The sequence below is a fragment of the Hyla sarda genome, chromosome 4, assembly GCF_029499605.1.
Source record: "Hyla sarda isolate aHylSar1 chromosome 4, aHylSar1.hap1, whole genome shotgun sequence".
NCBI classification, from domain to species: Eukaryota; Metazoa; Chordata; class Amphibia; order Anura; family Hylidae; genus Hyla; species Hyla sarda.
Window position 1 is genome coordinate 216,068,323 of NC_079192.1, and position 13,691 is coordinate 216,082,013.

Sequence of the window (13,691 nt, forward strand, 5' to 3'; positions counted from 1 at the left end):
CGTGATAGCTTGATTCATATATTTCTAGTTTTATTTTTTCCATTATAGAGTAATAAGCACGGGAGGGCGTGGCATGGATGCTGGAGTGAGCGGACGTGCGCTCTAGGAGCTCCCGCTGCCCCTGAAATATTACCCTTTCATTGCCAGTCTTCTTATCTTCAGTCCCTCCAGGTGCAGGAGAGCGGGGTACTGCTGGTGATCCGGCTCCAGTGGCTCTGAGTGGCGCGGGAGGCTTCCGGTGACTGTGAGCTGCTGCGCTGGATGGTGGAGTGAGGCGGAGGTCCGGAGCTGGTGCAGGCTGGGCAAGTGATCCTCTGTGACCAGGCGGTGTGGCAGTGAGCTGTATGGGGGCCTCCCCTGGATCTTCTCCAGGGACGTGCACACATAGGGGTAAAAGGGGGCTGGAGCCCCTGCCCTTTTCCTCACATGCCCCTAAAGTGCCCTCACAAAAGGAGCTACAGACTCAGGGTGACAGGTGCAGTAAAAAGGATCCATTGCTGGGGAGTTGTATGGAGTTTAATGGAGGGTGCTATGCCCTCCCTGCAGGAAGGGGCGCCACTCACCCTGTCATTATCAGCTATTTCTTAGCTGATAAAGACAGGCGCAGAGGAGGCAGAGAGAAACCCCGCCCACAGCATATCCCGGCCACAGCATGTCCCAGCCAGAAACTTTAGTCTATGCAGAGGGGTTGGTTACTGTAAGTAACTGTAAATATATGTGAGTGATTGTATGTCAGTGTGTGTATGTATGTATATATGTGTGTGTGTGTGTATCTCTATGTATGTGCCTGTGCAGAGAGGGATGGCTGGGGCCTTAGTGTAAGTGACTGTGCATATATGTGAGTGATTGTATGTCAGTGTGTCTGTATGATGTGTAAATATGTGTGTGTGTGTGTGTGTGTGTGTATCTCTATGTACGTGCCTGTGCAGAGAGGGATGGCTGGGCCCTTAGTATAAGTGACTGTGTATATATGTGAGTGATTGCATGTCAGTGTGTCTGTATGATGTGTATATATGTGTGTGTGTGTGTGTATGTATATATGTGTGTATGTATCTCTATGTATGTGCCTATATATGTGAGCAAGTGAATCTATGTATATGTGTGTGTATATATGTGAGCAAGTGAATCTAAGTATGTGTATATATATATATATATATATATATATACTGTATATACACACACACATAGATTCACTTGCTCACATATATACACACACATATACATAGATTCACATATATATAATGTGAGCAAGTTAATCTATGTATGTGTGTATATATGTGAGCAAGTGAATCTATGTGTGTGTGTGTGTGTATATATATATAGATATATCTATGAGTGAATGTATGTGTGAACCTGTATGTTTGATGTGCCTGTTGGCTATATCTTTTAGTATATATTCCATGTTGTATGTATGTGTCAAAGTGTCTCTATGTATGTGTGTATATTTCTTATGTACTGTATGTGTCTTTATGTTATGTGCTTGTATGTATTGTATGAAGCACATTATTAGGGAATTGATGGAGGAATGTAAGCACATTATATAGAGAATTTATGGAAGCACAGAATATATTTTATTTATATTGGAACATCATATTTTTATGTATTCTGGCACTGTGTATAGATCCTTAATTGTGGCACAGTATAGTTAAAGAAGAACTACGGGATTGAAAAATGTATCACCTATCCTAAGTTTCAGATCGCGGGGGTTCCGACCGCTGGGGCCCCCCGCGATCTCCCGTACGGGGCCCCGGCTCTCTGGTTAGAGAGGGCGTGTTGACCACCGCACGAAGCAGCGGCCGACACGCCCCCTCCATACACTGCTATGGGAGAGCCAGAAATTGCCGAAAGGCAGCGCTTCGGCTCTCCCATAGCAGTAAATGGAGGGCGCGTGTCAGCCGCCGCCTCGTGTGGTGGTCGACACACGCTCTCTATGCAGAGAGCCGTGGCCCCGTACGGGATATTGGGGGGGGCCCCAGCGGTCGGACCCCCCGCGATCTGAAACTTATCCCCTATCCTTATGATAGGGGATAAAATGTTAAATCCCGTAGTTCTCCTTTAAATAACAGTGGCACAGTATATAGTTAATTAATGGAAGCACAGTATATAGGGAATTAATAGATGAATTTGAATGGTGGCACAGTATATAGATCCTTAAGGGGGGTAAGGTATATAATTAAAGAGAAACTGACAGGCTGTTTGCTCGCACTAAACCCAATACACTAGGTTACAGTGCAGGAGAACAGGTGAAAGATAATGTTATACTTACTAAATGTGGACCACTTCTTTTCTAGGTATTGCCCCACATTGCTAGTATGCAAAGTCAGTCTTGTGCGCAATGGAGGCGGAGCTTCTCTGCCTCCATCCTGTATGCTGTGCTATGCCTGGCCGTTTTTGTATATTTATAATTCTTTTTTTCTCCAACTCTTGTATATTGTAGCATGTAAGCATATATTAGTGTGGTGTCCATCTCTTCAGTGTAAGAACCAGGGCTGTGTGGAGATTCCTGCATAAGGTGGGTGCTGGGTGATTCAGGATGGGTGATGGGTGATTGGGGATGGGTGCTGGGTGAGGCCGGGTACAGTGCACGTTCTGTCATATAGAGGTCCGACCGGAGCATATAGGGGGAGATTTATTAAAACCTTTGCAGAGGAAAAGCCCTCTGCAAAATGAAAGAAACAATCTGATTGGTTGCTAAGGGCGACTGCGCCACTCTTTCTCTGCACAGGTTTTGATAAATCTCCTCTATAATACAGTATATTATTGTGCAGCTGTCACATGTTTTCTGTAAATAAGACTGGTAGCACAGTCAAAGTGTATATACACATGGCAGACCTTCATAGAAACTGTTCTTGACTTTAGTTTACAAAAACACCAACTTTTATGGGGGCTAGGAATGTTGAGGAGGCCCGGTGGGAGTCCACTGTATCCCTGGGCCGCAGCACATCTGCCCATTAAGTCTGGCAGATGTTTTTTAAATTATGAGAAGTGCCCCTGCCCTCCAAAATGTCTGTGCACGTCCCTGATCTTCTCCCTTCTAGACCCTCGGCCATCCTGAAGACCAGGCACCATTTTCGGCCTTCGTGGGTGGGGCCTTTTTTCCCGGTGGCCATAGCAGCTCCCGCCTGAGGGAAAGTGGAGCTGCTGACGTCACACTGTGGACCGGGCTTGAGCCTGCTACACTTCTCTGCTCCTGGCTGCTAACTCCTGGGGGGGTTGCTGAGTGAGTACATCTGTGCCATGGCTGGGCTCCTGCTGGGACTTGTGGTGCCTGCAATTGCCTCTGGGGTTTGCTTCTTCCCTACAATACCCCTTATTGCCTGTAATATCACCTAATGACTTTCTACCTGCTCTCTGTGGGCCCTGACTTGCTGGGACTTGTGGTGCTCTTTTGGCTTGTCGTGAACTGCCTGGCCCTCTGTGGGACCCCTACTGCTGGCCGTATATACCATATATACTTAGAGCCTCTCTGCCTGCTCTCTGTGAGGCCCTGGCCTACTGGGACTTGTGGTGCTTCTGCTGTCTCATGTGGACTGCCTCTTCCACTGGGGTGCCAACTCCTACCTGCAAAATCAACCTAGTGCCTCTCTACCTGCTTTCTGTGTGGCCCTGGTTTGCTGGGACTTCTGGTGCTTCTGCTGCCTTCTGTGGACTGCGTCATCTGCTGGAGTCCAACCTCTGGCCTGATCTATCTACCTAGTGCCTCTCTACCTGCTCTTTGTGTGGCCCTGGACTGCTGGGACTTTTGGTGCCACTGGCCTGATATATTTCTAGAGGTATCCTGCACTCCTTGGACTGTGTCTCTGGTGCCTTTCTGCCTGCTCTCTGTGTGGCCCTGTCAGTCATGGGTGGCCCACGCAACAGGAATAAGAAATCCAAACTATATGCTGAAGCTTCTCGGCTGACCTCTGATGAGGAATGGGGCCTCCAGTTCCTGTGGCTCTTCTCAACGAGATCCTGGTGCTCAGAACCCGCTTGCTACCAAAGTTTCTGTGCAGGCGGCAAAAGCGCTGTGACAGTTCTCCAGACCTCAGGACCGTCCTAGGGGTGATACTCCTGATCCGCCTCTGTCACTGTTTAAAGGGTCTCCGACTCCCCAGAAGCAACAGTCCCCTGAAAGGCCTGTCTATGATGCTACAGCTATGGACAATTGGTTCTTGGAGCTCTTGGTTGCCTTTACCTCCTGTCAATCTGTTATGGTGATTAAGTTGATGAACTGGGGCCTCTACCAAAGTTCTTTACTTCTCCAACTGATGCTCTTAACTGGGAGGATGCAGCCCCCCCCCCTCCCCCCCCGTCAGATCTCCGGATTGAACTGTCCTGGACTACCTTGCTAAAGACTGCTCTCAGTGAATTTCTTTAGATAGTGGTTAGGGAGCTAGATTTTGTTTAGGGTCTTCATAGGTTTCAGTCTCCCTAAGGTCTCTCTGGGTAGTTTTCATTAGTTACTGGCTGCTTTAGTTTATGACGGGGTCGCGGGAGGTCGATTTACTAGAAGTTTTAGACTTACCTGGTGTTCTTTTATCGCCCCATAGCAGTTGTATTTAGAGTCTTGGTCTGCACTGTGTTAGGGAATAGATGTTTACTATGTCCCGTTTAGTGTTCGACAGGGTGTTCTTGGGGATGTTTTGGTTCTGCTTTGTTGCCTTTGTCTACATGTTTTGTGTCTGTGCCTTGTTTGTCTTTCTGTTGGGGGCTTACAGTATGTGTGATCCTGGTGCTCTGCCCTTCTCTGTCCTGGTCTTCCTGTGGGTTTTCCTGTGGATATGCAGTGCTATCTTTCATGATGGGTGTCAGGATCCGGACTGGTATGCAGCGAGCACACTGGAGGTGGATTCTCTGTGTCAGTGGGGTGATGGCGTGGGCCGTACCAGGGGAACGGAGTCTAAGGGGTTACTGGTTTTCACCAGAGCCCGCCGCAAAGCGGGATGGACTTTCAGTGGCAGGTAACCCCTAGGTCGTTCCACCCGATAGTGACTCAACCCCAACTGACAGCTGAGACAGGCGCGGTACACAGGGACAAGGCAAGAGCAAGGTCGGACGTAGCAGAAGGTCAGGGCAGGCAGCAAATGTAGTAGTCAGGGGCAACAGCAGAAGGTCTGGGTACACAGGCTTGGGAACACACTAAACGCTTTCACAGGGCACTAAGGCAACAAGATTCGGCAAGGACAGGAAGGGGAAGTGATGTTTTATAGGAAACACGGTAATTGGGCCAGGCACCAATTAATGGTGCACTGGCCCTTTAAATTTAAGAGAGCTGGCACGCGCGCGCCCTAGAGAGCGGGGCCGCGCGCGCCGGGAGGACACAGAGCGCAGAGGGAGGTAAGAGGAACGGGATGCGACCCGCGGGCGGACTTGTGCCGCCTCGCGGATCGCATCCCCGCCCGCGGCACTGTGGCAGCGCTCCGGGTCAGAGGGACAAACCGGGGCGCTGCAGGAGGAGATACGCCGTGAGCGCTCCGGGATGGATGCGGGACCCGGAGCGCTCGGCGTTACAATGGGGCAGTTAGTTGGAATGTTCGGGGGCTTAATTCCAAGTTTAAAAGGGCCTTATGTCTAGATTTTGTGAAACAACAGTCTCTTCACATTATTTGTCTACAGGAGACTCATATTACAGGTCAGAAAGTTCTTGCCCTGAAAAGGACTTGGATAGCGAAGGGCTACCATACATCCTACTCCAATTATGCTAGGGGTCTCTGTGTTAATCACCAAGTCCCTGCCGTTAGCGGTTTCACAGACAGCCTGTGACCACTTTGAAAGATTTGTGATTTTACATTGTTCTCTGGGTTCTTTTTCCTTTGTTCTTGTCTCTGTTTATGTGCCTCCTCCTTTTCAGGTCTCTGTGCTTGAGCTCATCACAAACTGTTGTCTTTTCCCTCTGATCCTGTCCTTTTCATAAGTGATTTCAATGTGGCTCCTGATCCAATGCTCGACCGCACCACTGCTGCTGACCCTGGTTCCTCCTCATTTAATACCTGGCGCTTGGCATTGGGCCTGACAGACCTCTGGAGGTGGAAGTTACCCAACTGCTGCTTCCTTTTCCTTTTACTCCACGGCCCATAGGTCATTCTCTCGAATTGATCTCATTCTGGCATTCAAGGACCTCTATCCTGCGATAAGAGATATTTCCCACACCACTAGGGGATCTCAGACCACTCTGCTGTACTAGTAGTCCTTGTTTTAGGCCCTAGTCCACCTTTCCGTATCTGGCGCATGTACCCTGGCTGGTTGTAGGCCGGGCAGTTACAGAGGTTCTGTGGGTTGCCCATGCTGAGTACTGGGAGAATAATACTTCTTATCCTGACCCCTTAGTTCAATAGGATGCTTACAAAGCCACGGTTAGAGGTGCCTTTATAGCGGGAGTTGCAGGCCAGAGGAAAATTAGGTCAGCTATGGAGGGCAAGCTGTCGCAGGAGGTGAGTGTTCTGTAGGCAGAGTATGTTAGGAAACCATCCCCTGAGAATGAGAGGGCGTGGGCCAAAGCTCAAAGATCTCTGTTGGTCGTTCAGAAAGATAGGGTCCAGTTGCGGTTAATGGATAGGGAGGCTGACCTGTTTGAATTCGGAGATAAGAATGGTAAACTGTTGGCATATTTAGTGAGGGCTAGTTGCCCTGCTGCCTCTATCCCTTGTATTAAGCGTAGTGAAGGTGTTGTGGTGGTTGATCCCTAGTTGATTAACTCTATCTTTAGGGACTTTTACTCCTCTTTGTATGCTGCCCCTTCTATGCCCTGCCAAGGGGAAATTTTGACTTATCCCTTCCCAGACTTAGTCATGCTCTGGCGGAGGCGTTAGATGCCCCCTTTACAGTTGAAGAGGTGGAACAGGCCATATGTGATCTTCCTTTTATGGGAAGACCCCCGGTTTAGATGGGATGATAGGTGGTTGATATAGGATGAACGAGGCGTGACTGGCCCCTATACTCCTTAGATTGTTTTACTCGATAGCTGCTGCTCTTCCAGACTCTATGAGGGAGATGTTGATTATAGTGCTCCCCAAGCCTGGAATGGACCCGTTGCTGCTGATTCTTATAGATCTATTTCCCTTTTGAATTGTTGATATTAAGATCTTGGCTAGAGTGCTGGCTACTTGCCTATATGGGGTCTAACGCTATCATTCATCCTGACCAAACTGGGTTTATGCAGGATAGGGCCACTGATGTAAATGTGAAGTGTCTGCAACTCAACATAGCAGCGGTAGAGGAGGGCTTTCCTACTGGTGTGGTGGTTAGTCTAGATATTTAAAAAGCCTTTGACTCTGTGTTGTGGCCTTGTCTGTGGGAGGTGCTGGATGCATTTGGGTTTGGTCCCCGATTCTGTGCTTGGGTTCTATTTGCTATATGAGAGTCCTATGGCCCCTATTCACACTAACTTGGATGTTTCTGTTTCCTTTCACCTGGGTCGTGGGACGAGGCAAGGGTGCCCGCTATCTCCTTTCCTTTTTGTGCTGGTGGTGGAGCCTTTAGTGGCAGCCATATGCAGGGACCCTACTATCTGTGGTATTTCCAGGGGGTCTATTGTAGAGAAAGTTTCCCTTTATAAAGTTTCCCTTTATTTAGCGGATGCTAGGGGGTTCTCTCCTGTCTCTTATTGATCTACTTGACCGGTTTAGTTTGATTTCGGGCTTGCGGGTCAACTGGGTTAAGTCCTCCCTAATGGCACTTTCGTCTGGATTCCCCCTCCCCTCCTCTCTTCCGGCAGGGGTGCAAGTGGTTTCCCGTTTTAGATATTTAGGGGTGGAGGTAACTGCGTCCCTGATGGACTATTTGTCCCTGAACTTGGAGCCGCTTTTATGCTCCACTGTGGAGCGGCTGTCTGCCCAGTCCTCTCTCCCTAGCTGGCAGGATCAATATTTTTTTAATGATTTACCTCCCTAAATTCCTTTATCTTTTTCATTTAGCTCCCATGCTCCCCCTTAGGAAATATTTTAATACACTATGTGGTGCTCTGGGATCCTTCTATTGGCAGGGAAAACCTCCCAGACTTGGTCGGGCTCTTCTCCAGGCTCCCAAGTGGCATGTCGGCTTAGCTCCCCCTCATGTATATAACTGTTTTCTTGCCTCCCAACTGGTCTATGCAGCATGGTGGATCAATCTGGATCTGTCAAACTCAGCGACGGCCTTTGTTGGAGCAATTATGGGTTCCTATGAAGCTCTTACTAATACACTCTACAGGTATCCCTATCACTCTTTCTTTCCTATTCCCCTTCAAACTATAGCTAAAGTGGGGTTCGTGGTGTCAAGTAAATTTCCGCCTCCTCTGTTATCTCCTAGGGCACCCTTGTGGGGAAAGTACATTTAAATCTACATGGTTTACAGGAGGCCAGTTTCTGGGGTTCTCATGGAGTCAAATTTATGATCCACTTGTTTGGGGAGGATCAGGTTTTCTTATCCTTCTCGTACATGAAGGAACATTATACCATCCCTGGAAATGCCTTTTATAGGTATCTTCAACTTAGGCATGCAGTTTAGGCACAGTTTGGCTTCCTGATGTTTTCTGAGGTGGAGCTTCTTCTAGGCACCATGGATCTTTCTAAACCCCTAACTCAGGCCTATCCTCTCCTCCAGACACTGGGGCCTAGCCCTTTCTCAAAAGCATTTCATAAATGGGTGGCTGATATCCCGAATTTATCTGAAAGTCTGTGGAAGTAGGTTGAAGGCTCGTATTATTCGACAGTAGTCAGTAGTAGAGATATGCTGATCCAATCTAGATACGTTTTGAGGTTGTACTATACTCCTGCTTAGCTGAAGCGCATTGGTGTTTCTCCATCTGATCTGTGTTTCCATTGTTCTTCTGAAAGGAAGTGATGGGGTTTCTGGCTGAAAATCTAGACTTCCCTTTCCTACTCATCCCTGTGGTATGCCTGCTGGGAGTAATTAATGAGGTGGATTCTAGTTAGCATAGATTCCTACTAATTCGCTTTCTGCTGTTCTGTGCCAGTCAGGTGGTAGTAATGACCTGGAAGGACACCTCCCCTCCTCCGCTGTCTCATTGGCTGACAAGTATGTCCTGTTATACCAGGCTCTATATGTAGAGCCCTAAGAAATTTGCTGATAGCTATTTCGTACGGCTCCCGACAGGTAACCTGAAGAAGTGCCGGGAGCGGCACAAAATAGCTATCGTTGCCTGGCACTCTGCCTGGCATCCTGCTTTTATCTGCACTGAAAGAATAAAGAAGCAATACCTGATCACTGTAACTGTGAGTACCCCCGGTCTTTTTTACTTGCTGTGTTCATTTGAGATTGCCTTTTCTCTAACCGGACAGAGCACCTGCGGTGTCGGGAGCTCACCCTGTGCACACCTTACTGCTTAAAAGACTGACTGTTCCACAACTCAGCTAATGCATAACCAGTGCCAGCAGCTATTTCTTTTTGACTTTATGTTATAAAATATCAGTATATGAATTGTAAGCTTGGAGTCCAGGACCGAAATTACATTTGAACTTTTCATGTATTAATCTCATAGTGAATGTGAGAAGAATGTGAAGAGTGTGAACAATGCTGGGCTGGGTTCCCACATTGTAAAATCAAAACAAAGAAACAGCTGTAAAATAGGTATAACAATAGGTCATATTTACAAAACCTAGTAAAGGGTCCTATTAAAGTCTATGGAAAATCGTTTGTGCAAACATTGTTTTCAAAAACTGACATATTTCAAGGTATGTGATATGTGATACTGTTCATTAAATTGATTCAGTATTTATTGTGTACCTGGTATATTCAGGAAGAGGCAATGAAAATCTGGTCCATTTATTGAAAGTGTCAGATACCAAAACTCTCTGAAGCTGATACTTATTACATTCCACGTTTGTTGGAAGGCAGTCTTTAAGAACAGGATGCCATGTAAGTCCCAGATCCACTGAATATTCTAGTTCAATGGCTATAAATAAAGGATAGAAAAAAGAAGAAAATATTACTTTAATTATATATTATTTCCAACTTCAATTAAGATCTACTTCTAATAAATGAGGTGATCATAAAGACCAGAATCTACAGATCTGCAGATCAAGCATATTCATTCCCTATAGTTAAAGTGTTTTAATGTCAGCCATATGCTTATCACACTTAAGAGGTTGCATTTTACTAAGATCACTGAGTAAGACATAATAATTTCCTTAATAAAGCTACTGTGGGATATGATAAAAAAAATGGTTGCAATAAAGTATAGAGGGGGTCAAGAACTCACTGCTCTACATTGTACTAGTCCACTGTTAACCTTTGTACAATGTTATAAACTGAAGATGCTTCCAGTTGGTAGTGTGTCCCTATACAATCTAGCATTCCAAATGAGTGCTGACAATGTCACAGTGTATAGGGATACATCCCTTTGACCACAGAATTGATAACACCAAGTTGTAAATGTATTTATACATTTCTGGGACAAACAACACAGAAATAGCATCTCCTAATTTCAGCTTCCTGGCAACCTCTGGCCTGTTTGCAGCTATCTGAGGTGGTCTAAAGCCAAAAGCTGCTGAAGCAGGAAAATTACACAATTTGGGTAACCTCTATTGACTTTAATCCAAGTTGTGAAAATATTGTAGCCCCTAAAGCTACGTTGCTTATGTAACTCTGAGAAGCTCATATCTCCAATCCTAGCCATTTAACTTCTTAGATGCTACAAATCTACGGACAGAGGTGTGACACTTCATCAACTGACAGCCCCCTTGTGACACACTTATGGGGTGCTGTTGTCATGGCAGTGGATTATAGAGAAGGTATCCAGGCCTAAAATGGTTTTACTTCTATTATACCCTTCCAGAGGAAGGATGTAACTAGGGGACCAAAAGTGTAACTGAACAAGGTACAAAACGTTTTCTAAAAATATAAAAAGAACCTCTTCAATAATAAAAAGTCAAAAGAACCGCGATTTCTCATATTTAAGGACCTGGAAGTAAATGTACATCCTCGTGCACTGGTACTTAACACACCAGGACGCACATTTATGTCCTGAGCAGCAGTCAGACTATGAAGCAAGTGCAGGAGCTGTGCTCGCTTCATAGACAGAGAACGGAAATCCAGTTATTCTCCATCTTTAACCCCTTTAAGTGCCAGGATCAATAGGAAGGAAGGCACTTGAACACCACAATCGCTGTCCCCCCTAACCAATTGGAAACCCTGCAACATGCAGGGGTTCCAATTGGTTCCAATCACTTTGTTCGCCCGCCAGTGGTCTTCTCCTCTGCTCCACTCAGGTCCCAGCTCTGGTGTGCTGATGAAGCCTGCTGAGCCAGGCTCTACCAGCAAATCGCTGATAAAACAGCAACAGCGGTGCATTACTCAGTGTATGACATGTAGAAGTCCCCTATGGGGACTTAAAAAAAATATATTTAAAAAAAAAAAAAGTGTTTTTTTTTAACAGACATAAGCTTCTTCCCTAATAAAAATGAAACCCCACACCAATGTGGAAATGTCAGAACTATTAAAACATAATGTTTATGATCTTGTACGGTGAAAATTCCAAAATTGCTAATTTTTTGTGACATCAGGAGATGTACCAAAAGTCCCATAGACAAGGATATGGTTAATTTAACGCTACTATATTTTTAGTTGACACATATGTAACATGTGTACGTGGTTTCATCATAGTATCTCGAACTATTTGGAAGTTAAGCTGGAACATATATACATACATGCACATGTTGAGTTTTATTGTATATATTAGGGATTTCACTCTGGGGTCGTCATTGACACAGCCACAGGACATGTTTCTACTTCGTTCAGCAGGCAAACAACAATTCTTTAAGCAAGTCTTACTCCTTGCCAGCTTTATTAGATAGGTTTCAGGATATACAAAAACATAGCACATGAACAAACAAAATCCTAGGCTGTCTAGCCACTGACTACACAATACAGCATGCCTGGACTATCAACTGGAGGGCTTTTCCCTGCAAGGACCCCTGCCTCTCCCACACAGCCACCTTACTGTCTTCTGGGGAGAGAACAGACTACACTTCCTGGACTCTTACATTTCTGCCCCTCCTGCTGTTCTGTGTTGATTAGGCACCTGATGAGTGTCTCTGCTAGTTCACCTAGGATAAAGGATTTGGAAAAACATCCTTTAATTGCCCTGAATCCTGCCTCAATGCCACAATATACTCTGCTCAAAAATATAAAGGAAACACTAAGATAACACAGCCTAGATCTGAATGAATTAACCAATCGTATTAAATACTTTCGTCTTTGCATAGTTGAATGTGCTGACAACAAAATCACACTAAAATTATCAATGGAAATCAAATTTATCAACCCATGGAGGTCTGGATATGGAGTCACACTTAAAATCAAAGTGGAAAACCACACTACAGGCTGATCAACTTTGGAGTTAATGTCCTTAAAACAAGTCAAAATAAGGCTCAGTGTGTGTGGCCTCCACGTGCCCATATGACCTCCCTACAACGCCTGGGTATGCTCCTGATGAGGTGGCGGATGGTCTCCTGAGGGATGTCCTCCCAGACCAGGACTAAAGCATCCGCCAACTCCTGGACAGTCTGTGGTACAACGTGGCGTTGGTGGATGGAGTGAGACATGATGTTCCAGATGTGCTCAATCGGATTCAGGTCTGGGGAACGGGCAGGCCAGTCCATAGCATCAATGCCTTCCTCTTGCAGGAACTGCTGACACACTCCAGCGACATGAGGTCTAGCAGTGCCTTGCATTAGGAGGAACCCAGGGCCAACCGCACCAGCATATGGTCTCACAAAGGGTCTGAGGATCTCATCTTGGTACCTAATGGCAGTCAGGCTATCTCTGGCAAGTACATGGAGGGCTGTGCGCCCCCCCCAAAGAAATACAACCCCATACCATTACTGACCCACCGTCAAACCGGTCATGCTGGAGGATGTTGCAGGCAGTAGAACGTTCTCCACAGCGTCTCCAGACTCTGTTATGTCTGTCACATGTGCTCAGTGTGAACCTGCTTTCATCTGTGAAGAGCACAAGGCGGCAGTGGCAAATTTTCTTATATTGGTGTTCTCTGGCAAATGCCAAACGTCCTGCACGGTGTTGGGCTGTAAGCACCACCCCAACCTGTGGACGTTGGGCCCTCATACCACCCTCATGGAGTCTCAGTTTCGGACCGTTTGAGTGGACACTACCTCTACAAAGGATGAGGTAGCGGTCCTGCTGCTGGGTTGTTTCCCTCTCCTGATGTACTGGACTGTCTCCTGGTAGCGCCTCCATGCTCTGGACACTACACTGACAGACACAGCAAACTTTCTTGCCACAGCTCGCACTGATGTGCCATCCTGGATGAGCTGTACTACCTGAGCCACTTGTGTGTGTTATAGACTCAGTCTCCTGCTACCACTAGAGTGAAAGCACCGATAGCATTAAAAAGCCAGGAAGCATAGGAACTAAGAAGTGGTCCGTGGTCACCACCTGCAAAACCATTCCATTATTGGGGGTGTCTTGCTAATTGCCTATAATTTCAACATGTTGTCTGTTCCATTTGAACAACAGCATGTGAAATTGATTCTCAATCAGTGTTGCTTCCTGAGTGGACAGAGTGATTTCACAGAAGTGTGATTGACTTGGAGTTACATTGGCCCTGATTTACTAAGAGTGGAGTGTAGGTTTTGATGTGTTTTTTGCTGTTCTGACTTTTTTTTCCCTTGGTATTTACTAATTACTTCCCAGAAAGTTCCCATGATTTTCAGAGTGGTTTTCCGAAAAGATGAGTGATTTTGGATGAAATG

General features: G+C 46.2%; 1 protein-coding gene across 6 annotated transcripts in view; it reads right to left on the reverse strand.

Moving 5' to 3' along the window:
• RELN (reelin) overlaps positions 1–13,691 on the reverse strand; it is a 1,155,521-nt gene that overhangs the window by 82,184 nt on the left and 1,059,646 nt on the right. For all 6 annotated transcript variants that reach the window (XM_056573506.1, XM_056573505.1, XM_056573507.1 and 3 more), the window contains one exon: positions 9,706–9,874. In XM_056573506.1, coding sequence (XP_056429481.1) covers positions 9,706–9,874 — 169 coding nt within the window. The remainder of the gene's footprint in view (positions 1–9,705; positions 9,875–13,691) is intronic.